The sequence below is a fragment of the Sinocyclocheilus anshuiensis genome, unplaced genomic scaffold (genome assembly GCF_001515605.1).
Source record: "Sinocyclocheilus anshuiensis isolate Anshui unplaced genomic scaffold, SAMN03320099.WGS_v1.1 scaffold1024, whole genome shotgun sequence".
Taxonomy (NCBI): Eukaryota; Metazoa; Chordata; class Actinopteri; order Cypriniformes; family Cyprinidae; genus Sinocyclocheilus; species Sinocyclocheilus anshuiensis.
In genome coordinates, this window is record NW_015552843.1 from 2,165,885 (window position 1) to 2,189,804 (window position 23,920).

The 23,920-nt window shown below is 36.2% G+C and overlaps 3 protein-coding genes across 10 annotated transcripts in view; 1 reads left to right on the plus strand and 2 right to left on the minus strand.

Moving 5' to 3' along the window:
- The window catches only part of LOC107668092 (nuclear transcription factor Y subunit alpha-like), a 10,130-nt gene extending 8,933 nt beyond the window's left edge, over window positions 1–1,197 (minus strand). For 2 of the 7 annotated variants that reach the window (XM_016459882.1, XM_016459879.1), the window contains exons 1-2: window positions 1,090–1,180; window positions 374–462 (exon numbers count right to left, since the gene is read on the minus strand). In XM_016459882.1, coding sequence (XP_016315368.1) covers window positions 374–448 — 75 coding nt within the window. In that variant the 5' untranslated portion in view covers window positions 449–462; window positions 1,090–1,180. The other 5 variants (XM_016459881.1, XM_016459876.1, XM_016459877.1 and 2 more) reach the window with 5 other exon arrangements.
- An 80-nt stretch (window positions 1,198–1,277) lies between these two features.
- On the plus strand, window positions 1,278–4,219 carry LOC107668094 (neugrin-like). The gene is made up of 4 exons (XM_016459883.1): window positions 1,278–1,356; window positions 2,214–2,435; window positions 2,503–2,613; window positions 3,482–4,219. The coding sequence occupies exons 2-4, from the start codon at window positions 2,215–2,217 to the stop codon at window positions 4,044–4,046; spliced, it is 897 nt and encodes a 298-aa protein (XP_016315369.1). The 5' UTR covers window positions 1,278–1,356; window position 2,214; the 3' UTR covers window positions 4,047–4,219.
- Window positions 4,220–5,107: 888 nt separating this feature from the next.
- LOC107668073 (sortilin-like) lies at window positions 5,108–21,921 on the minus strand. 2 transcript variants are annotated; one of them, XM_016459843.1, is made up of 21 exons: window positions 21,373–21,921; window positions 19,162–19,221; window positions 17,694–17,767; window positions 17,495–17,597; window positions 17,084–17,245; window positions 16,219–16,292; window positions 13,367–13,413; window positions 12,461–12,615; window positions 12,232–12,376; window positions 11,856–12,011; window positions 9,609–9,715; window positions 9,358–9,460; window positions 9,038–9,209; window positions 8,649–8,836; window positions 8,360–8,549; window positions 7,778–7,894; window positions 7,483–7,591; window positions 6,946–7,058; window positions 6,727–6,847; window positions 6,224–6,248; window positions 5,108–6,140 (listed from the first exon to the last, which is right to left on the minus strand). In XM_016459843.1, the coding sequence occupies exons 1-20, from the start codon at window positions 21,634–21,636 to the stop codon at window positions 6,234–6,236; spliced, it is 2,475 nt and encodes an 824-aa protein (XP_016315329.1). In that variant the 5' UTR covers window positions 21,637–21,921; the 3' UTR covers window positions 5,108–6,140; window positions 6,224–6,233. The 2 variants fall into 2 exon arrangements, with proteins under 2 accessions (XP_016315329.1, XP_016315328.1); XM_016459842.1 differs by having other exon boundaries at window positions 5,108–6,248.
- Window positions 21,922–23,920: the final 1,999 nt, after the last annotated feature.

Here is a 23,920-nt window from a genome sequence, read left to right on the forward strand (position 1 = left end):
CCTCAAAGAAAAACACATATTTTCTTTCTGACTCACATTTCTGTTTAAACGCATGTTGCAAAACACACTGGGTGTGATTGTGTCACATAAACCTTGTTTTTATCAGGACTGAGAAAGTTAATTTCAAAGGAGTGAGACTGTAGGCCACTACAATAACTATTTACCCAGTCCTTTCCTAGAATTGGAAACCACTTCCTGAAGCAGATTTCTCTCATGCTATTTTTAAAATACTACTGCACCTGATATACAGTAAAATGTACAATTTAGATAAGTTTAAAAATGCATGGAAAAACAAATAAAAACCACACTCAAGGTATTTTTTCCATATTAAAAGTAACTGATTAAACAGCAACCCGTTTACATTGGCTCTTACCTGCTGCTGGATTTGCCCATTGGCAGCTTGCACCACTATCTGATCTCCACTGGTTGTAGCAGTATATTGCTCCATCTCTCCTTCCTCACCTAATTTGTCATAAAAACATTTAAAAAAGTGATTCACTTATTACTCAGTATAACCACAACTAGTAGATTTATATGAAAACAAACAAGGTCTGATGTTGTCCCTAACTGCAGGTTTGGGCCAGAAACCAGGTGTATTTTGAGACTGAATCTGTTTCTTTGTTGAAGGTGCTTAACATTATGTACAGCATCTTATATTACCTACTTGGGGCATGTCCGATGTTTTTATCTACACATACAGTTAAGGGCTGAAAAGTTAACAAGAAGGTCTAAATAATATACATTTTCGAATCATTTCACAAACCCCTTCTAGGTGGTTTGTTTGGCAAACAACATTTACGTTACCCCTTATTATGAGCAAACCAAGGTAATTAAAATGGTCTGAAATTCAACCTGCTCTTTAATTAGCCCAAAAACAGCCCCATATTTCACAGACATTAGCAGGTCTGTCTTTGTCTTGGACTGCATTAACAGTTTCATTCATGTCCAGTGTTTGCGCTCGCGCTCATTCCCTCTCGCATTAACCGATTTGATTTCTGTATTTTTCAGAATTAGTCATTTGGTTGGTCACTGACAAACCAATCCGTGTTGTCAGCTACCATTTCCCTTAGAGCAAGCGCAACCCTTTACCGTTTCTCCAGTTGTCCGGTACCCTTCTGATTGGCTCCACTACAGATCTCAAAAACCCAATCAACACAGTGGTGCGGACAAAATGGCGCAAAATGAGCCACACAGAGAAGAAAGGGGCAGGCTTGACGCATGTGATCGGCGAACGGAGCCGAGTTTTGCCGAGTGGGAACGATCCGAGTCGGAAAGAATCGATTGACCGGTGCGCATGCGTGGTTAAACTATATGCTTCCGGTGTAATGTCACCGTGAAAGAAGAGCGGAGGGACATGTGAGTGTTTTACAGGCACTGTTTACAAAATGTGTTCACATAGTGTTAGACATTATATCATATGGTTGTATAAGACCAAAGTTCGAGTTATGAAAAACGGTAAATTTGACTTTTTGTGTAGGAAAATTTAAATGCTCAATTTTATACATTAACTTTTGTTTGATAAGTGATGTAGAAATAACGCAGATGTAATGAAATTGAAATGCTCTGTTTTACAAATTTACAAATTTTATTTTATGAAATAACGTGTTTTTATTTTTATTTTGAAACACCACAGATGAATAGGGTAAAAATAAAAAATTATAGATCGTATTCTTACCATACTTTCCCAGTTGATTAATCACAATACATTATGACAATTGTTTCGTTTTACAATTTTTCTGAAATGCTATGTTTAAAAACGCATATGATGCATTATACAATTCATCTGCACAAATTTGCATACATTTACAGGAGAGAAATCTGAAGATTGCATAAAACTAGGTTTAAAATTCTTTTTTTTATTATTATTATTATTTTGCTAAAGGTTTAAGGTTTTTACAGAGGGATTTCTGGATATCCCTTTTTATCACTTTATAAATCAGAAACTGTTCAACAGCCAGTAAAAAAATAGCAGTGCATGAGGAAAACTTTGAGAATGTATTGTATATGTACTGTAATTGAAATCTACAGATGCAAATTCAAACCTAACAAGTGCACAAGAAAAACAATCCTTTACTTTCAGTGTACTCTTTTCTTCAGACTTTTCATCAGACTCTTATTATAGAATTATAGATATTATTTGATAAACATTCCTTTTTATATTGGATTCAATTGCAATTTTAGATGTCACTGTCTTTGTGTCTCTGACTGTACAGAATGGGCACCCCGTGGAGAATGGCCCATATGTTGGCCACCAAACTGGCCCCTCTCCCAGGACCTGCTGCTTGCCAGGTTTGTCGGCATGCCAGTCGAGGCGCATACGGGTGGATGTCACAGAGGTATCCTGATTCTCATCCAAAACAGAGACCACAGGAAGACATGTTTGAAGATGACCATGATATGGATGCAGTAGAAGCCAAAATGAACTCTATTATTAGGTGAGTCCTTATACAGAAGCACAAAAGCAAATGCTGTCTTCATGCATTAACATTATTTCCTGTGCAGTGAAGAGAAGAAAAGGCGTAAAGCAGCAAAGTTTCACATCATCAAGAGGAAAATGAACAATCCTGGAGCCCCAGAGAGAAGACTAAGCTGGGATGCTATTCAGCAGATAAGGTATCAGTATGAATATGTCTGAAATACTTGATTCGGATTGGTCAATCACACAGCAGTCAAACATTTTTAAATAAGTGTATGTTTATAACCAGCATTCAATTGCATGACATGCCTGTGACTATATTAAAAAACTTTCCTTGAGTGATTTTAATATTTGCTAAGCACAAAAACTTTACATGTTTATCTATTTGATGTGGCCACTCCTATTTAAGTGCTTGGGGTCAGTAAGATTTGTTTTAATGTTTATTTAATCAAAATGCAGTAAAAAAAACGTAATATTGTGAAATACTATTACATTTTAAAACAACATTTTCTTTCTAAATATATTTTAGAATGTAATTCATTCCTGTGATTGCAAAGCTGAATTTTCAGCAGTGATTACTGCAGTCTTCAGTGTCACATGATCCTTCAGAAATCATTCTAATATACTGATTGCTGCTTAAGAAACATTTCCTTATTAGTTAATGTTGAAAACAGTTGTGCTGCAGTTGTGTTTTAGTGGAAACCATGATACGTTTTTCAGGGTTCTTCGAATAGAACATTCAAATGAACAGCATTTATTTGAAATAGGAAACTTTTGTTGTAATATAAATGTCTGTTTCATGCATCCTTGCAGAATTTAATTTCAATTAGTTTATTTTGAAATAAAAAAAAATTTGTACTGACCCTAAACTTTTGAACTACAGTGTATTTTGTACATAAAATGTAATTTTAATAGAATCTTTATATAGTTTTCTAACAAAATTTTTAATTCGGAACATTTCTGCTTGTGATAACATAATAAAATAATGTGTTTAGCTGTATATAATAACATATCTTAAGTCTAGCCAAAAATGTTATAGTTATCTGCTTGCCCTTCCTTTTACAGGTACTTAAAGCAGGAGTCCCCAGAGGAATGGACACTAGAGAGATTAGCAGAGGGTTTCTCTGTAAGCCCTGATGACATTTCCAGAGTCCTCCGCAGCAAATTCACCCCATCAGCAGTCCGAAAGCTAAAGCAGGACACGAAAGTGTTCACTAATAGTGGGCCGCAGTCTCTCAGAGATGGCAAAACTGAGCAGTCCAGACTGCCAAAAACTGCAACACCAGCCGTACTCCCCTCTGGAAACACGGGTGCCCTGACAGCACTGAGTACAGGAGCGCTTGCAGTGAGGGAGACCGACACTGGACTCATGCCCTCTAGTGGTAACATAGTACCATCTCAGCTATCGGCTGAACAGAAAGTGACACCTGCTTTACATGAGCAGCCTGACTCTACATCTGAAATGGACATGAGGGATGATATAGAGTTAGAGGAGGAATGGGATGGAGTGATTCTGACCGAGGAAGAGCTAGAGCACATCGCACAAACACTGAAGGAAAAGCCCAGTTCAGTGGAACAGAAGGGAAGAGAGTTTTTTGACAGTGAAGGCAACTTCCTGTATAGAATTTGAGCTATTCTGCCAAGTCACCATGTTTATCAAAACACTTGTTGCTCAAGTCTAGGCCTGTTCTTTTATTAATATTACTTTATTGTTAGAATTTGCAACAAAACTGGCACAGCTAGGAGCAAGCTGTCCTACCCTTTAAATTTGATCATTTTTCCCTTTACATTTTTTTTTGTTTTTCTGTCACATGTACAAACTAAAAAGCAGAAATAAAAAATGCAACATCAATGGGACAAATCAATTTATTTCTCAAATAAACAGTTCTGTTCCAAATATACAGAGCAAAAATAAAAGATACAAAGTCGGAAATGCTGTATATGTACAGAGCTTCACAACTAATATATACACTGATTTTGCACAGCAAGAAAACACCTCTTATAAATACAATCACTGTCACAATGGAAATCATTTAGCTTTATATTTCATTTGCACTGTATCTTTTATTACCCCAAGCATGGAGAGCAACTCAATTTAGGAACAAGTATTAAATCATTTAGGGGCATAATTGTTCTTATTTTGTTGTATAAAAAGTTCACACAAATAATTTGTCAACTGAATGAATAATTTTGTCAAATCTCAAGATCTTTCGGAAATTAGATTGTTCTCTTACTTTAGGATTATTGAAGAGGACATTACATTTCATTGGAAGGCATAAACTATGCCTCCATGCTAGGCACTTGAATCAAAATATACACTAGATTTTTATACCTATTAAACACTATGTAACTCATAATCTGAGTCTTTGCAATGGAGATTGTCTTATTTGAAGAAAATATGAGAATTTTGTTTAGGTATGTGTAAATAAACGATTACAAGACATTTTGAAAATGGCTCCAAACTACTGTAGAACTGATTTTTAAATACACACTTAATAGAAAACTCACAGCATCAAACATCTATGCAAACAGGAAATGCCAATGGAAATGTGCTAAATTGCTCTATTGCATTTAAATATTCAAAATTAATATTAATATCACATGGTCAAAGACTTCAGACCACTGGAACTGTTTTCACCTCACTGAAGTTTGCTGCACACACGAAAATAATTAACACATGCAAAATTATTGCGACTAATGGTTTGTCACAGTCAAGTTTTATGCGTTTCTGTGTGCAATGGCTAAAAAAAAAAAAGCAGTCACACTTTTTTCTGCTTGATAACATGGGATTTCCTACTCTCAAGACAAGAACCAAGAAACGGCACAAATGTTGAAAGCTAATAAAACGTAATTACAAAATTTGATTTGGCCAAAGTGTGCAAGTTTGTACACAAACTACAACTATTATATTTTACATGCATTTGCATCATTGCTTAGTTCATGAAAATATTTATTACAAAATTTTTCCTAACCATTGCAGAAATCACTTTATTTGAAGTGTGACAGTAGCTTACAAATTAATTGTGTAATCTGTGAAATTTATCTCCATGTTCTACAGTTATTTGTCCAAATATCAAATCCCCCCTTTATTAAACTCACACCCTATAACATAGCTACACAGTTTCAGTTAAGTAATGTTCATAAATCTTACATTATAAATATTTTGCCTTTTTGTGAAGCCAAATCTATTGCCTGTTTCTCAGCATTTTATTGCTATATTCATTAATGCACCTCATTACTTGCAGCAAAGTGGACATTCTAGTGATAAACACAGTCAGGGTTCAGTAGCACAGTATTTAAACCTGGGATGCTTGCATCACGTGCGTGTGATATGATTCATTGTATCCTGTCACTGAATAAAATTTCTGCTGAAATAAAAATCTGATATCACCATGAGGATAAATAATACCTCTAGATCTCACATAAGGGCATCTGTACATAAAAAGAAAGCAAGTATTTTACAAGTACCCCATTGACAGTCTCATCAAACAAAGGTTTGATCTTTAAAATCACGCCCAGAAGACCCCGATGTCAAAAGCAAGAATTGAAACTCCCACAAACAGTATTTTAAACCCTACTTCACTGCTTTCAGCAGAGTTACATTCAAAAGGCTCTTTTATCATGAGAGCAGCTTCCTATTGGTGGAGAAGCAACCAGGTTCCCTCCCATTGGTTGAGAAGCAAGGAAGTGCATGATGTTAGCTGGTAGATTATGACTGAGAAAGCTGACAGCTGGTTTGTGCTTTAGGAAGATAGAGAAAGCAACAGTAATGCCTGAATGACAGGAAATGCAGCTTCTTCTGCTCACATAATGCTCTCTACTCAAGTAGGTCCTGCAAAACACACACAATCATTCAAAAAGATAAGTACAACTATTTGAAATGTCAAAGCAGAATACTTAATATATGGTGACCATACGTCCTCTTTTTATTGGACATGCCCTGGCTGGGATTTCTCAATTGCCTAAAATGTTCAAGTTTTGGCTTTGTTTTTTTTTTTCCATACTTGATGAGAAGGTAATGACTGAAAAGTAGTTTGACCAATAGCGTGCAGGCATTACATAATTGGCCAATCATGACATCCAAGAAGGTGGGATCTACAGAGAACGGTCAAAGCAATATAAATACGTGTACACATAATGTATGAGGACTGTAGAGAGAATATCAATAGGAAAACAAAGCCAAAATCTGGACAATTTATAAATCCTTTTTTTTCTTTCTTTTTTTTTAAAGAGGGTGCATGATCAGCTTGTAAATAATTAAGACAAATGTTTAGGTGAATTGATTAGTGTGAGATGGTCCGAATCTCTACCTCATCTGAGTCATCATGGAAATCATTCTTGGGAGCTTCAGCAACATCTGTGTCCAGTGGTTCATCTATGCCGTTGGCTTCCGCATTATGTTGTAAGACAGAGTATCTGTGTACAAGGAACCTGTAAAATATAAAGAGCAAGGACAGTTGTTTATTTTATGTAATAGAATTAAATATATTCTATATGAAACACTTCAAATATTTGGAGAATAGACTGACCTTCCACCACAGACGTACTTCTTTACAAACAGAACTCCAAACACTACACCGGTCAGCAGGATGGCTATGACGATCGCAGTGATAGGGGCGGAATGTGAGGTAGATTTATCTGTCTGTGGATTACAGAGATACAAGTTAAATAGAGGTATATGAGTGCAAATTCATCATCTTTTTTAAACACATCGTATTGTGAACAGTTCATCTATGCGTATTATTTCTCTCTGACACATTAAAGGAGAATTGTTAAGATTAATATCCTGGACACTCTTTTTAATACAATGACAGTGAATGTGGACTGGGGCCAAAAATACAAAAAGCAGTATAAAAGTAAAACAAAACAATATTAAAATGATATTATTATAAAATTTGAGGATAAGTCTATTCTTTAAAATGTACATTTTTGGGTAACCTACTAATTTAACACTTGCGTATATATACACATACATACTGTATAAATGAGTGACGTTAAAACACATTTCAAAACTCCTGTCTGAATAATTAAACTAGTAATATACAGCAGGCTAAATGCATTCTCACCAGCAGTTGAGGCTCCAGCAGGTTGCTAACGCATCTCTTGCTCAGGTCAATCACCCTTCTTTCTGGTTCTTCCCCTCCTTCACATTTATCACCTGGAATCTTTCGGTACCTATTAAAAAATGACAACCATGAAACCATCTGCATGTTATTTGTAGAGCTTTCCTAATGAGTCAGGGACAAGCATGTGCTAACCAGATGCAAGATGAATCGAGTGAAAAATCTCAACTGTCTACTGACTAATGCTAGGACAAAGCATTAATCCTCAAGAAACGGTGAACAATAAAGAGGGCATTACCCATTGGTCTGTAGCAGTTCCTTTTTCCCATGGATGCAGATCTCCAAATCGTGGCCTCTGAGATCAGCCTGTTCGATACATTCTGAGCTGTTCTCTTTACGGTAATATCCAAAGTCACTATGGAGGACGGCAGAGAATATTTGACATATTTGAAAACTTTGATGCCTTTCTTCATAATTATACCAATATATAACAAATCATAATTTAAGGTCTAAATGTATAAACCTTTTAACATGACAAATGACTGTAAATGACTAGGGCATGGTAAATATATAATTATAAATAATATAAATACATAATAAAAAACAACATCTGATAACAGGGTGTTCACAGGGCTGTTATTATTATTTACTAAATCTAAGACTAAATCTACTGATTTAAAAACCAAAATAAAGTACATTTAAAAATCAAAATTAGTTGAAATATAAAGAATAATAACAAATTGTTAAGAATAACTAATAAAAGGATTAACATCAAAATTTCAAACTAAAACTGAATTGCTAAACAGAAACTAAAATATTATAAAGATGAAATAGAAACGTGTATAAAATAACTAAAGGGATATCTTCTGTTCCCACTCACCACAGGAAGTCATCCAGTGTACACCTGCACGGCGTGGGCTGCTTTGTGACTATGTAATCTCTGCCAATCCAACACACTGAGTCCTTTCTCACACGCAGGAAACGTTCCTTATAACCCAGCATGCAGCCATCGTCTGGGTCGCTGATGTCATCTGAGTGTGCCAGCCACTGAATGTAATCATTCTCCTGGCCTGGGAACCAGACAGAAAGATTAGTTTGTGCTAAACTGAATTATATAAAGTGTAACATGCCTTGGATTTTGTGTGGTTCAAAGAGAACTGGTCACTCACAGGTACGTGTCAGCAGGTCTTTAAAGTCAATGGTGTAAGTTACCCAGTGGCTGATCAAAGCATCTTCATAACCCCACAGACTGACATTCACTGAGCGGGCACCAGGCTCTGAGGCCAGCCCTGTGAAGAACATCGGCGTCTGGGTGAACTTATAAACATACCAGCATTGCCCCTCATCAGTGGAGAACCTTAGAGACACACAAGCAGACAGTTCTACCCAACTTTTTCAGCTTTTTCATATGCAATTCAGCGATTTTATTTGATTTTATTTTTATTTCAGCTAGTTGCCTTTTTCATTTAGTTTAACATTTAACATTAATTTAAGGCAAAATATTAATTAAGTACAATAAAATCTGATACTAAAATGACACTGAAGGGGGGTTGCTCACTTAATCTCAGAGATGGGTTTGGCTTCGTTGTGCTCCACGGCCACCAGCAGGCCTCCTGAGTCCAGGATGGCGTAATGGTGTGGCCCGTCCAGAGCCTGCAGCCAGGTGTAGCCTCCATCATCAGACACGTACACATCGGGAGTCATCATTGAGATTGCGTCACCTACACTGCCTGAAAAAGAAAAGTCATTGTTTTTGCAATTCTGTGGCAATTCTATTTTGTTCAATACTGCCAATTAAATTAAAACACAAAAATATTTCAGTTGGTCACAAAACGGAATTGGACTTTAGACTGTTTCTAATTGGTGTGCGTGCATTACCATGAGCCAATATAAGTCCCACAGCATTAGGTTCACTCAGAGGCAGCATGGGAACATTCAGCTTCATGGAGGTGCTGTATGAGGCATGAATATGCAGACTACACTGCACAAGAGGAAGACAACACAAGGTAAGTAAAAAAAAAAAAAAAGGCTAAACAAAGACATACTGTTAGAGGTAGTCTTCTCAAGAATTTTAACTATTTGGCCGCATGTGCCCAATTATTACAACTTCCCTTAAAAGTGGTTCTTACCATTTCTGGATCTTTGGCTGTAGAATCACACTTTGTGTTCTCTGGTTTCTTCAAAGGAACCCATTCACCTCCCTGATCAAACGATATTACTGTCTGTACTGAGCCGTCTTTAGCAGAAAAGAGAAATAGAGAGAAACACAAAATCATTTTAGAAAAGCCCTACCTAAGGTGAATTTAGTCATGTGAACTAACTGATTTCACATTATCTATTATTTACATAGGTAATTATATATACACTCCCATTTAAAAGTTTGGGTCAATAAGATTTTTTAAAAGAAATAAATATTCTTATTTAGTTAGAACACATTTTATTAACAACAATTTATTAAAAGTGACAGTAAAGACATTTATAATGTTAAAAAATCGTATTCATCAGAAAATACTGAAAAAAGATATCACAGTTTCCACATAAATATTAAGCAGCACAACTAATTTTAACATGAGAAATATTTCTTGAGCAGCAAATCAGCATTTCAGAATGATTTCTGAAGGATCTTGTGACACTGAAGACTGAAGTAATGGCTGCTGAAAATTCAGCATTGCCACAGGGTTATTATGGTTAACTAATATTAAAACCATATATAAATATTTTTTGTCACTAATGAAACTAATTAAAAATATTGTAAAAAAATATAATAGTATCTAATGATACTAAAATAACACTGCTTTGGCATCACAGATATAAATTACATTTTAAAATATATTAAAACAGAAAATTATTACTGTTTTTACTGTATTTTTTAATCATAAATGCAGCCTTGTTTTCAAAAACAAACCAATCTTACCGACCCCAAACTTTTGAACAGTAGTGTATGCAATTGCCTTGTCCAAATACCCACACTTGCGGTCTTTGCACTTGACCACTTCTATGACGTATTTCCTGTATTTGGTCCAGCATGAAGTGAGCATGAAGACCACAAGTGTGTGTAGAACTTTTCATTACCTGATGGAACACACTTATAGTGTTGTAAAAATGCAAGTGTTTACAGAGCTTTATTTTTATTTTCAATACTTTGCATTTTAAAATAAACATCTAAATAGTCCTTATAACAGATTGCAAAATGTAGTAATTGTGGTGCATCTAATTAAGTGATAAAAGTAGTTGCAAATGTTGTACAAAATACACATACTAACCTTTGCACCAATAAAATGTGCAACACTTTGCTTTATTTCCAAAATAAGCAGTAGCCTATAATAATATTTAACGTACACTGGAAATGTTATCGCAAAATCAAAGTCTCAGGATTTATTTCCACATTATGATGCATGATGGGATATGCTTAGCCTCGAATACCGCTCCAGAGTGTGGATGCACTAACACTCCCAGAACTAGTTGTTGCAAAGTCCGATTTATTTCTGCGAACCGGTTCTTTTCGGACAGATCGGCTCATTGAACCGGTTCAAAAAGCCGATTCATCGGTTCCTGACGTCATCAAGCAATAACGTCTCTACGCATTTCTTTTCTAACAACTAAGTGCCATGTTGTATCAATGAAAAATTTAAATAAGTCATTTGTGTCAACACATATTGAAACATTCAAAAAATAAAGTTGTTTGTGTGAAAGCATATTGACGATTATTGCCATATAATTCACTTAAGTTAATGGTGTTTGTGGTGACCATTTAATTCGCGGAGGCTTTATGTCAGATACTGACTGACCAATATTGACTAGCCTACAACTTGGATAAGATTCCTAAAAGTTTCACACATACAGCACACATTACAGACATTGATGCACAAATGCGGATATGTTCTACACGTCTACACTATAAAGAATGAGTAAACCAGTCTTATAAACTCCTTGATTTCGCTTAAGCAACTTTACATATAATATGCATGCACAATAAACTATTGTAAAATTTATTTACATCACTCGACAGAAAGATTTTTGCAGGTTTTAATAAAATGTAAATTAATAACAGTCATAATAAGCATATTTCCAGTACGTGCCTCAGGTTTTAGTGTGTGTTAAGGGCACTGCGCTCTGGCGTTTTTAAGATCTGGGACAGTCTTGCGCACTTACTTCCTGTCGCGCGCTCGCGCTCTCAAGTGGCCAAGACCGCAAGTGTGGGTATTTGGACAAGGCATAAGTTAAATATCATATGCAAGCTATTGCTGTATTGATATTGTTTTTACCCATATCGATTTAAAGTATACTAAGTGATACAGTCCCCCTGGAGCAATCGGATGTTAAATATACACACAGACTATAAGCATATGTCCGTCTTCTGTAGGATGTAGTCATACCCTCAACCAGCACACTAGTAGTGAAGACTCCTCTGAGGGAAGTGACGTTCGTGAAATCTGTCTCGCCCCCTGGGGTCGTATACAGATGGCGTTCTAGAGACTTGGAATACACAGTGCCTCTGTCATCTGATACATAGATGGTGCCAAACCCAGTGTCTGAAAAAACCACACACAGTACAGTTAAAAGACACAGAAACACTGAGGTCTATCAAATAGCACAAATCAAACTGCTATTGCTATAAGCCAGTGGTTGACCAATAAAAGCCCAATAAAATGTACCTATATAGCAGCATAGATAATATTATGATGGTTTATACAAGGTTAGGTTGTAATGTAACCACATGTATTTTGGTTATGGTAAAAAGCAAAAACTCACCTCCTGGTTCATCCACATGCATGAAGACCATTTCATCATTGGCTGCCAGTATTGAATAAAACTGCTCATGGCCGACAGGAGGAAGTTGTGCCATGTTCCACGTCTCACCTTTGTCTACCGACACATGTATTGCCCGTATCATGTCCTAAAGAGCATGCACACAGTTAACACATCACATTCATGCATTCATATATTCACAACAAACTCAGAAAGACCCTCACTCACACACCTCAGATGCTGACGGCATTATGTTTCCTGATCCAGTCATAACTGATGCGAACAGGAAGCGTCCGCCGATCCCAAAGGAGTAGATCCTTTCAGCGACTGTCTTAATGTTAACACCAAGGTCAGCTGACTTTCTCAGAACCAGCACCCCTTTATCATCTGAAAACAAAAAAACACCAAAAAGTGAAGTAACATTACTACAGAAATATATGGTTTAATGAGTTGCTGATGCCGCATGGGCCGCAGTGGTGGCGTGCTGACTCAAATCCACTGTGGGATGCTAAATTCTAATTCAAAAAGCTTCTAACAACATTTAATCTAAACAATATTAATGAGCTCTTGAGCAACACCACTCACAGGATGCTGCATCATCCCCTCTGACACTAGTGCAATCAACTTGCAAAAAAAGCACATGCACTCATTGCCAAATATAGGAAACAGAAATGCAAAAGTGTACACTTTCACTCAACTGGGCTCAACGGTAAGATGGCCGCTGACAGGACCAGTGTGAGAGAGGACTGTGCCAGTTGACAGGACTGTCAGTGTGGTATCGTCACATTTGCGGATCATGTACTAGTGTTCATATGTTTTGCAAACTAAAACATTTGGTTTTTAGTCAATTCAAATGAAAATCTAAACTGGGCAAATAAAAATTTTAACCGCTGGCTTGAATATTATATACATATATTTTTGTGCACTATATGTTATGAACCGATAGCTGTGAAATTTCCAGCTGTTATCGCAAATAATAAAAATTAACTCTGAAATTAAATTTTAGATTTAGAATAACTCAATTTCAATGCAGTAACTAATGCACAAGGATGTAAAACCAGAAATAAACATAAAATTGATACACACACACATTCATGTCACAACACCTTAGATCAACAAAGCTATAAATATTACTCACAGCAGGATCCGTTAAGGTTGGTGGAGAAGAACAGAGTATCCATTTCCCTGTGGAAAAGAGAAAGAGAGAATTGATCCATGAGATTAAACAGCAGTCAGATCAGTTCACTTCAGATCAGTCATTTGTTTGCAGCAAAATAAATGCTGCACGCTATAATGTCAAGGAAGACGACATAGTTTGTGATCACCACACAAATCATGTTTTTGCATTATAAATAACATATGAACAATGCAACAAGAAGCTGGTCACATAGCGATTGATTCTCCATTAAAATTCATGGCATTGTTGTAACAGGATAGCTAGGATTGTCTGAACTCATATGGCGTATTGTTAAAATAAGACTTGAGGGAGTGACTCAGGTTGAGGAGTCTTCAGGTTGCCAGACTGCTGGAATATTACCAACAAACCAGGGTGTTATAGTTAACTAAAACAGGTGTTATAGTTAACTAAAACTAAAATTTGAAATAAAATCAGAATTAACTGAAATGAAATTGAAAAACATTTTAAGTTAGTTGCCAAAGGAACATTTATTATTTTCATTTAGTTTCACTTGATGCACAAAAATAACTATAACTAAAACTTAAATCAAATTAATAAAAACTATTTACACAAATAAAAAAATAACAGTAAAAATTACAAAAAAACAACAAAATTACTAAAACTTTAATTGAAATTAAAATGGAAAATACATAAATAGAAACTAATTCAATATATATATTTATACTATGAATGCTTGAATCTGATTGGCTGAGGAACGTTCTAAGGTATGCAGTTATTTTCAGAGAAACACATGGCTAAAGTAGTTCCAGGCAGGTCTTGACCACATCGCATGTCTATAACACTTCGCCAAACGATTTCAGTCGTTTCAGTCTGTTGCGAGATGCGCTTAATCTCTCTCCCTTTCTTGCTCTCTCTCTCTATCTCTCTCTCTCTCTCTCTCTAATAACTTAGTTATTAGCTGCATTAGTCTGCTATCAACGGCTCAAGCCTCTGTTACTACATCTAAAATTACATTTTGGAATTGGCAACGGAGGTGTTTGATGAGATGCGCAAGAAAGTAATCCTACTCACAAGAGCGTTTTAAGGACTAAAACCTGATGAATGCCTTGAAATACAACATCTAAACAATGTCGTGAGGTGTGGTAACCATAGTATAAGTGTAATAATTGACTCTGGTCCATTGAATTATTAGAAATATTAGAAAATATTATGCACACCCGAGGTGTAACGGCCACTCCGCTTCGACACCTCAGGTGAGCATTCTTTTCTAATAATTCAACAGCCCATCGTCACTTATTCCTTATATGTGACCCTGGACCACAAAAACAGTCATAAGGGTCCACTTTTTTTGTCTCTCAATGATACTATAAAAATGATAGGCCATTTCATGCAGTACATTTTCTTATATTGGGTAAAATACTACATTTACAATTTTGTAAGACTTTTGTAAGAAATTATATTAGTTAATCTTCTTTTGTTACAATTTAATGGTTTTAAATGTTCCTGCTTGTTCCAATGCAAAATCTAAAATTAAAAACTAGAATTTTTTTAAAAAGGTGTATCTTAATTTTTCACCTTTGTCTAATCAAAATCTTTTAACTTATAATCATTTCATAGGTTTCTTCTCAGTAATGTTTTTCATAAGTATCATTTAGCTGTCCTCAGTATCATTTTCTATTCTGGTACTCTAATGACTTCATCCTCCAGGAAGTGACACCATTTGTGGTAAGAAACAGCACAATCATCACTTTAACACCAGATTCGAATGAATTCTGAGATGTTTTGTGGTATCACACTAAATCATCCCAAGCCCTCTGAAAAATAACAGTAATCTGCATTATAAATGAAATCAAATTTCCGATTTCCATATTTCAAATTCAAAATTTCAATCACCCATATTAGCTCTTTATTTCCATTCTGTTAATTTTCTTGCCATTGCATAAATAATCAAGTTATAATGAATAAAGTAGATAAAGTGTCTAAGCCTAACTGCTCCATTTCTGAAAATGTACACTTATATTGATAGGCTACTTCCTTAAATTATCCTTAAAATGTTGTAATTTAAATATGAATATGATTTTCATTTGAAAAGGAACTGCATGGTGTGACTTTTCTGGTTTTTGAAGTCATGTGTGACCTTCGCATCTTCTTTTCATGTCTAATGCCATACACTGTAGACTCAAGGTCTCAAGATAAAGTCTGACTGATCTGACCCAATTTCCTACTGCCGATTTGATCCTGTCTTTCGAAAAAGGTGGGATACTGTTCTTTTTTTAAAACTAGGTTACCCGGAAGCCTGCAGGGACCACTGAGAATGAAACTAACCTACAGTCAGGAATGTTCAATGGACGAATAAAGGAACAATACAGTATATTTATATAAAAACTAAAAAGTTCACAAACAGACCTGGCAGCCTTGGTCAAACATTAAATGTGTAAATGAATGAATAGCCTCACTGAACTTCCTTGTCAATATCACTACTTCACTGTTCAAGTGCATAAATAAAAGACTGTTGAATTCAAGTTAAAAAACTGGAGAATTCAACCGAAGTTTGATGCAGCAGTTTATCTGGAGCAGGCAAGCTTCCTCGGACATTTGAAAGCTGAGCCGTGTGGAAAAACAGGGTGACTCAGCAGAGAAGGTCTCGTGTTGCTGCCATGGTGGCCATATTTGCATGTTTGTGTTTTGTGTGTCCTGGATGTGCAGCCGTAAAAAGAATGATCCAGAACTCTGGTCAAAACATAAAACAAAACAGGCCCTACTATATAAAGTCACTCCACTCTGAACCCCCTTGTGTCTTCACAAACACAAACTCATTCCTAGAGCAGTTTTAACAATCATAAAAAGCTTACCATTTGACCACACACACCATCTCATGGATTTTCTTCCATGTTTCACCAAAGTCTTTAGAGATCCAGAGATCACGCTGAAACAACAGCAGTAAGATGATATTATGTAAGTTATTATGATATTATGCACCACTTGAAAAGCATAAAAGATGAAGAAGCACTATGAATGTAGCCCTATATCTTCTTGTTTTTAAAAAAATATACTTGAGGAGGAAGTGAATAGCAAATATTTACAATTACAAATTACAAATCTATGGTCTACACTGGATGCGGCACGGCACAACACGACACGACAAATCCCCGACAGAAAACTGCTGCTGCGTTCTATTCATGACGTATTGACACAAATTTCAAATGATTTTCAACGGTCGCTTTGTCGCGTCCAGTGTACTAGACAGACTTTAGCTGTTGCGGCGCAGACACGGTGTTACTATCGAGAAGAAACAAAGCAACCTCGGCGTCCGATCACAGGCCTTCTGCTCCTTGAGTTCTCTCCAGTGCTGGAAAGCTGATCCGATATTTACACGGGTCCTACTTCTTGCCTTAAGCCTTCCTTTGTTCTGCAGACATTTTCCTCTTTTGTTTTTTATCCGCCATCTCTATTTTTCTGTCGCTCGGCTCGCTAATGTTCGTCCTGTGCACTGAACGCTCTCTCCTCCACATCATAAGTAGACACGCCCCTTACTGCTGATTGGCTACAAGTTTGTTTTGCTAGTCGGCCCGAATCAGTTTTCTAAAGCGTTTTTGAAAAATCACTTACCCCACCTTTAACTCTTAAACTGATTAAATGGCCCATAGTAACTTTCCATTTGATGTCAAAAAGTTTCAATCTATAAGGAAATAACACCAATGTTTTAAAGTCTCTCACCCTGACGCTGATGGCTGCAAGAACATCTGAGTTTTGAGGGTTGTACATTATCTGCATTAGTGGGTGGAAGGGCAATTCTGTGTGGATGAAATTCTTGCCAAAATCTCTTGAATGGAAAATTCTGGCACCACTGCCTCCGGAAGCATCTCCTGTGAGGATCACCTGTGGGAAAGAATATCAGGACTTTAAAGTGCTGTCACATATCTGCGTAATTGCATTGAGTATTGAAACATCAGCAAAGAACAGAAAGGTCAGCTGGTCTATTTTTACTGTGATTGACATTCTGCATTTAAATATCTACAGGCCAATTCAGCAGTCTGAGAAACATCTTTAACACAACAGCTCCCCAGCTCACGTGGGCTTACAGGGAGAAGTTACTGAAACGCTTGATTTTTGACATGTCTTGCCCACCTTGCCAGAGCTTTCCGGACCAATAGCGATCCCAAAGTCAGTGCTGATGAAGGTGTTGTTGATAAGTTCTGTGACATCCTCAAACGACTTTCCATAGTCTTCACTGTCACAAAGAGTGGAGGATTGAGAAAGAAATTAAGTAAATCAAATACTACATTGGTATTACAAAAACAAACACACGATTAAAACCAGCACTCACCTTCTGTACAGTTTAGACTGACCGAATCGCAGGAAGACTATTGGCATCTGAAATGTTGTCAGGGCCAGCACTACCTAAGATTGAGACATGAAGACAGTTATTTACTTTGACACAAATTTTCAAGAAATGTTTCCTGAGCAGCAAATCAGCATATAAGAATGATTTCTGAAGGATGATGTGACACTGAAGACTTGAGTAATGCCGTTGCATTTTAAAATATATTAAATCAGTTATTTTAAACTGTAATTACTGTTTTTAAAGGGGTCATATGATGCGATTTCAATTTTTCCTTTCTCTTTGGAGTGTTACAAGCTCTTGGTGCATAAAGAAGATCTGTAAAGTTGCAAAGAATAAAGTCTCAAATCCAAAGAGATATTCTTTATAAAAGTTAAGAGTCAGCCACACCTACCTAAAACGGCTCGTTCTAACACGCCCCCACATGTCTACGTCACTATCTGGGAAGATTTGCATAACGCCGCCCAAATGCAAAGAAAGAAGGCGTAACTTTTATTCTCACTGTAGTATTGTTGCCGCCGCCACCATGTCGTGAATGCGCTATGTGCTTCGTTGTGAAAGCGAAACTACTTTGTTTGGCCTTCCAAAAGAGGACGATATCGCTTCGTCATGCCTGGAGCTGATCCGTGCTGGTCGCTGAGGAAATACTTCAACTTCGCGCTGTCGATCGCCGGATCGGCTTTCACCGTGGACGAAGCGGAGTCCAGCCCGGGGTCGTCACATGTGGTTGCCGCAGGCATCACAATATGGTAAGGGACGTAACATTTCCGTCACACGCTTGAGGTATTCGGCCAATCACAACGCACTGGATAGCTGGCCAATCAGAGCACACCTCGCTTTTCAGACCGATGAGCTTTGTAAAAATCGATGCGTTTCAGAAAGGTGGGACATAAAGGACAAACAATAATGTACAGTATGTGGAAAATAATGTGTTTTTTTAACCTTAAACTGCATAAACACATTTCATTACACCAAATACACAAAATAATGTTCTTTTTAGCAGCATCATATGACCCCTTTAATGTATTTTTGATCCTATAAATGCAGTCTTGGTGAGCATAAGAGACTTCTTTTAAAAAACAAAAAAACCTTACTTACTCTGAAGTTTTGAATGGTAGAGTATGTATTGTTTTTATTGCAGTAATGGGCAGTAAAAATAAGGACTTCTCGACATGGCCTTGAATGTGCACTGGGGCATGAGAGAGGTCAAACTGGTTATGAGTTTGCATTTGGCCATATTGATAGTTGTGTTTATGTTTCTTTGTGAGCCTTGTGAACAGCCAAAGAGATCTGGAAAGATTATTTAGACAGTCTAAATTTAAACCTAAAGCTAAAAATGTCCTCATCTAACCTTGAATTAAACTTCAACTAGCATGGTTCTTCCGGAGACTTCATCTCAGAACGGTAAGCATATGATAGTGTGTACGCATAATTAATCAAAAGTGAAACTCACCCCAGTTCCATCCCCCACCCAGGCCAGAGACACAGACCGACTGATATCTTGAAAGGTAAACTGAAAGAAACACATTTTATTAATATTAAACAAAAGCAATACTGAAAGTGCATCATCACGGACAAACTATAAGAGTTTTTACACACATTAAGGGTTTTATTGCATGATGTCCTAGAAAGATACTATTAGCCTATGCAAAACACATGCTAACCTTAACCAAAACACTGAATCAGAAACCAAGCAACTATATTCAAAACAATTAACCGTGGAACTCAAAATAGTGCAATGAAGACTGATCTGACAAATTACAGAAATGAAAAAAAAATGGAATAAACTGTGAAACTGAAGATGGTATATGAACACGGTATTATATTTTCATCTGTTTAGTTTAGATACTGCAAGTGTCTCTCAACCTTTTTGATTGGAGGCCCCCCATTGTAAATATAACACACTATTTGAAGATATTTTCCTATGGTATTTCTGCTGTAATTATGACAAACTTTTTATTAACAGAAACTGGGGGTGTTGATATATTAAAATCATTAAACAATTTAACTTGTTATTCTATAAGATTCAAGATTCAGGTTTTGCATGTTTTTCAATAAAATTAATAATTGTTTGGGGGGTGAAATAAATAATTTCCATTTAGATCTTGCTTTTTGCAATTTTAAAAGTTACTTTTTTTAAATGTAAATTATTATTTTTTAAATAAACTATTAAACTTCCAAACCCCTTTTTGAAAACGGCCCCAGACCCACTTTTGAGAACTACTGGTTTAGATGTTTTGTAATTTGTGTTTTTTAAAAAAAGATGATGTATCATTGATCTGTTTAAAAAGTCAAATGACATAGTTCCATTATGCTGTTAAAGCAAATGTGTCTCATGAAAATCTCAAATCGCTAGTTTTCTGACTATCTCTTCTCTCATTTCTCCACAGTACACCTGGAAAGAATGAAGTAAAGTGACTAAAATACTTTCACTTTCTTGCTCTGAGCTTCATCTGTGACCCTTTAAATAAGTGTTAAATCTTCTAATCCCATCTAGTGTTTCTGAACCCTGTCTAAAATTGAACATATATCCAAACACTATATAAAGACCGAAAGGTCAGTGCGAGTATAATCCTAAAACACTTTGAGACTGTTTTCTGTTGATTAACGCAACTGTGGTAGTTCCTGTCACCTCTTGCAAATTCATGATAACCTTCTACAGAAAGACAAACCACAGTAGAACTGTTTTAAAAAAGGTTAACACATCTGTGAGTAATAAGCACAGGAAGTTTATCCGAGGGTTGGTGAAGTAGAGGTGAGATGATGAAGCTTCAACCAACCCTCAAACACATCTTGACTGTTTCAGCTCATCTGACAAGAAGCAACCAAAAATATTTCTGAGAAAAGGAAGTCATTTTACATTGCAATGACTAGTGTCAGTGTTATTCACTGTTCCATTTTGTAATATTAAGACTTGCTTGTATTATAAAGTATATGGTTCAGTAAAAATTTGCATGCATTAAAAAGGCCTAGCTGGTTGGGAAAAGGATAATTAAGCAGGTTGTCATACCAGCTTAACTGGTTCTACAATTTATACAATCCAAACTACACCTACTTGAACTCCAAACACAACCATTAATATTTTATAGTTATAAAAACAGAAATGAAAAAGAAAACGTATTCTGAGGGCTATGATTGTAACCACAGAAAAAATAAGACCAATACTACTAAAAAATAGTAGTTAAAAAATAACGAACAGTACTTTCGTTTTGAAAATGTTCTAGTGAAAAAGGAAAATTTGCAGTTTCAGTCACATTTTACAATTATTTACATAATCTAGTGAGCTTTAAAGAACATTTAAACATGTATTATTTAGAAACAACTAGTACTATTTTTACTGTTAACTTACTAGTTACTAGTCCTTATTCATTACATAGCCTACTATTAAATATTACTTCATTTTCATTTGATACCAATCATCATAGTGTTATGTCATTAATTGAGTTACTCACTAGAAATTAAATAAGTGTTAACAAACATTTGCATAACATAAAAACATTTACTAGTTAGTTTTAAGGTATAAATATGTCAGCGGTTTTCCATGAGAACTCTCGTTTTGAACGCACATATGTTGTCAAAAATGCTGTCTAGTTAGGGTTAGGGGAAGATCCCTAGGTTTTGAGACACAACTGCATCGCTGCATCGGTGCTTCGAGTGAACTTACGTTGTGCGTATTGCTAGTTAACTTGGTCTCAAATCCATCCAACCCATTACAGGAGTCTGGTCCACCGTCTGCGCTCCTTTTCTGGATGTGATGGTGGATACGAAAAATATCTGCCTCCGATCCCGTCCCGATTAGACTTCTGGCGGCTACGGGAGACTTCGCATACACCCGGTGCGCGTTATACGATCTTGGTTCCACATGGAAATCCACACCAAATGTCATGGGAAAGAATAAAAGTGCACTAAAGTATCCTAGGCCTCTCATTTTTCGTCTTCAGTGTATTTCCAACACGACTGTGTTGCTGTTTAAATACGCATTAATTCCTCTGTGTCTCCCTCCTGAGCGGCCGCTGACGGTATCAACAAAAACAGACTGCCTGTGACAGCAAACGGTCCCTACCGCTCATATTATCAGAGAGCACATCAACGCCCTTTTTTATTTGATCAATGACAACTGATAATTCACAAGCTCGCAAATAAAATTGCAGACCAACCAAGTTGCTTTAACAGACTGTATCCTTGACAGTATTTCGTATTAAACACATCCAAAAAAAAAAAAGATCAACCAAAATAAATAAATAAATAACGTTGAAAAGAATGCACCTTGCAGGGCCTGCACCTGATTGGCTGCAGCGACTGGTGCGATTTTCTGATTGGTCTGAGGTTGGACATGTGCTGCTGTGAGCCCGTGCGGTCAAGTTAGTTTGACACGTCACACTTCAGAGGACAGAATCATGTTTAAACACGAGTCTTGCGTTTCATACGTAAAATTATCTTCGGTGATATATCAATATAACGGCTATACACTCATAATGTCAGTGATCCCGTTTTCATTTAGACCTATTTAATATGAAAAAGTTTACCTGTAAAGATATTGCAAGATATGCTGCTATGCTTTTTCAAATTATTCGAGTATTTTTTATTGCCCATGCACTTCTCAAATAATGCGACCAAAGCCATGCATGATATTCCTCATTAAAATGGCTGCACAATCAGTTTCGCAACAAGTCCAATAACAAGCTGCATACTTCAGCTGCAAACATGCTCTACATATTTTTACCTAGTCTATGATTTTTACGCCAGCAAAATAATTTCATGTGTCTAAACAATAGCAAATGCATGACTCATATTGTCAATACATTCTCAGTGAGATCACAGTCGAAAATTGAGTGTAGTCTTCCAATGTGCATCAAGGGTCAGTTGCTTAGTTGTGATCAGTTTTAACACTGTTTGTCCTTTTAAACTGCTTAGCAGTTTAGATTTCAGCATTCAATGTGTTAAAGTTAAATAACATTTCACATACATTCTTACAGTGTATTTATGTACCAAATCATAGAATATTCTATTACATTATCACTTATTTTGTGAGTGTACTTGTGATTATGGCAGGCTCTGGCATGGAATAGCCTATCCCATGATCACAAACCATGTGACACAGAAAAAAAGGCTTATTGTGACTCCCATCAGTTCTCTGTAATTCTGATCTGCAGTCATGCTTATTCTAGATCTGCACTGCTGGCCAAGAGCCACGTGCTTCCTATTCATATCATCCTGTCTCTTCTATTAGCGGATAACATTTTGCTATTTACTAAAGAAGTGAAGTATGGATGTCATTGCTTTCGCAAGGAAGATTATAATTCTAAATGTCAGCCCAATGTGACTACAGTAATGCCTTTTTAACTTTGCAGTGCATAATATAATTCTGCATGGGTGGAAAAACCTGTCACACAAGTAAAGATGGTGTGACCTGAATTCCTCAGTAGTGACTGTCTGGGCACCTCCTATCCATTGAGAGCTAGGCAACTTTTCAAAGTTAAGATAAAAACAAAAAAGCTTGTAGCTTTACTGACAAGAAACTCCCAATGGCACTGTTCTTTTTCACCATCAGTTGTGAATTTTAGGCCATCCTATATGTATGTTAATGATGTTCACTCAACATTGCTTTACACAACATGGGAAACAAGGGAACGTTCACCTAGAAATGAAAATTCTGTAATAAGTGACTCACTCTCCAAACCTGTATAAGCTTCTTTCTTCTGTTGAGCTAACTGAGATTTGCTATACTTGCATATCAAAATTGTTGATTTTGATTGCTTCCATTGTCCTCATTTGTAAGTCGTCTGCTAAATGACTAAATGTAAATGTTGAACACAAAACTCCTGCTTTGAAGAATGCTGATAACCAAACAGTTGACGGTAACCATTGACTTCTATAGTTTTCTATAGTATTTTTCCATGCTATGGAAATCAATGGCTACCGTCAACAGTTTGAGTATATGTTGACAGAATTGTCATTTTTTTTGGGTGAACTATTTAATGTGTGGTGTCATTTTAAACCAAATTCACAAATTTTAGGATATAGCATTGCTTAAAAATGTCTTGTTCCTTTGTTTCCATCAAAACGTGCATTTGCTAATAGCAAGAAGGTATAAACAGAAGTGGGGACAGGGCAAAAAATGCCTAAGGAAAAAAATGTACATTTATAATATTATTTAACGTAATATTAATACCAATTTGTTAAAAAGTCTGCAATTACAAACATTAAAATAT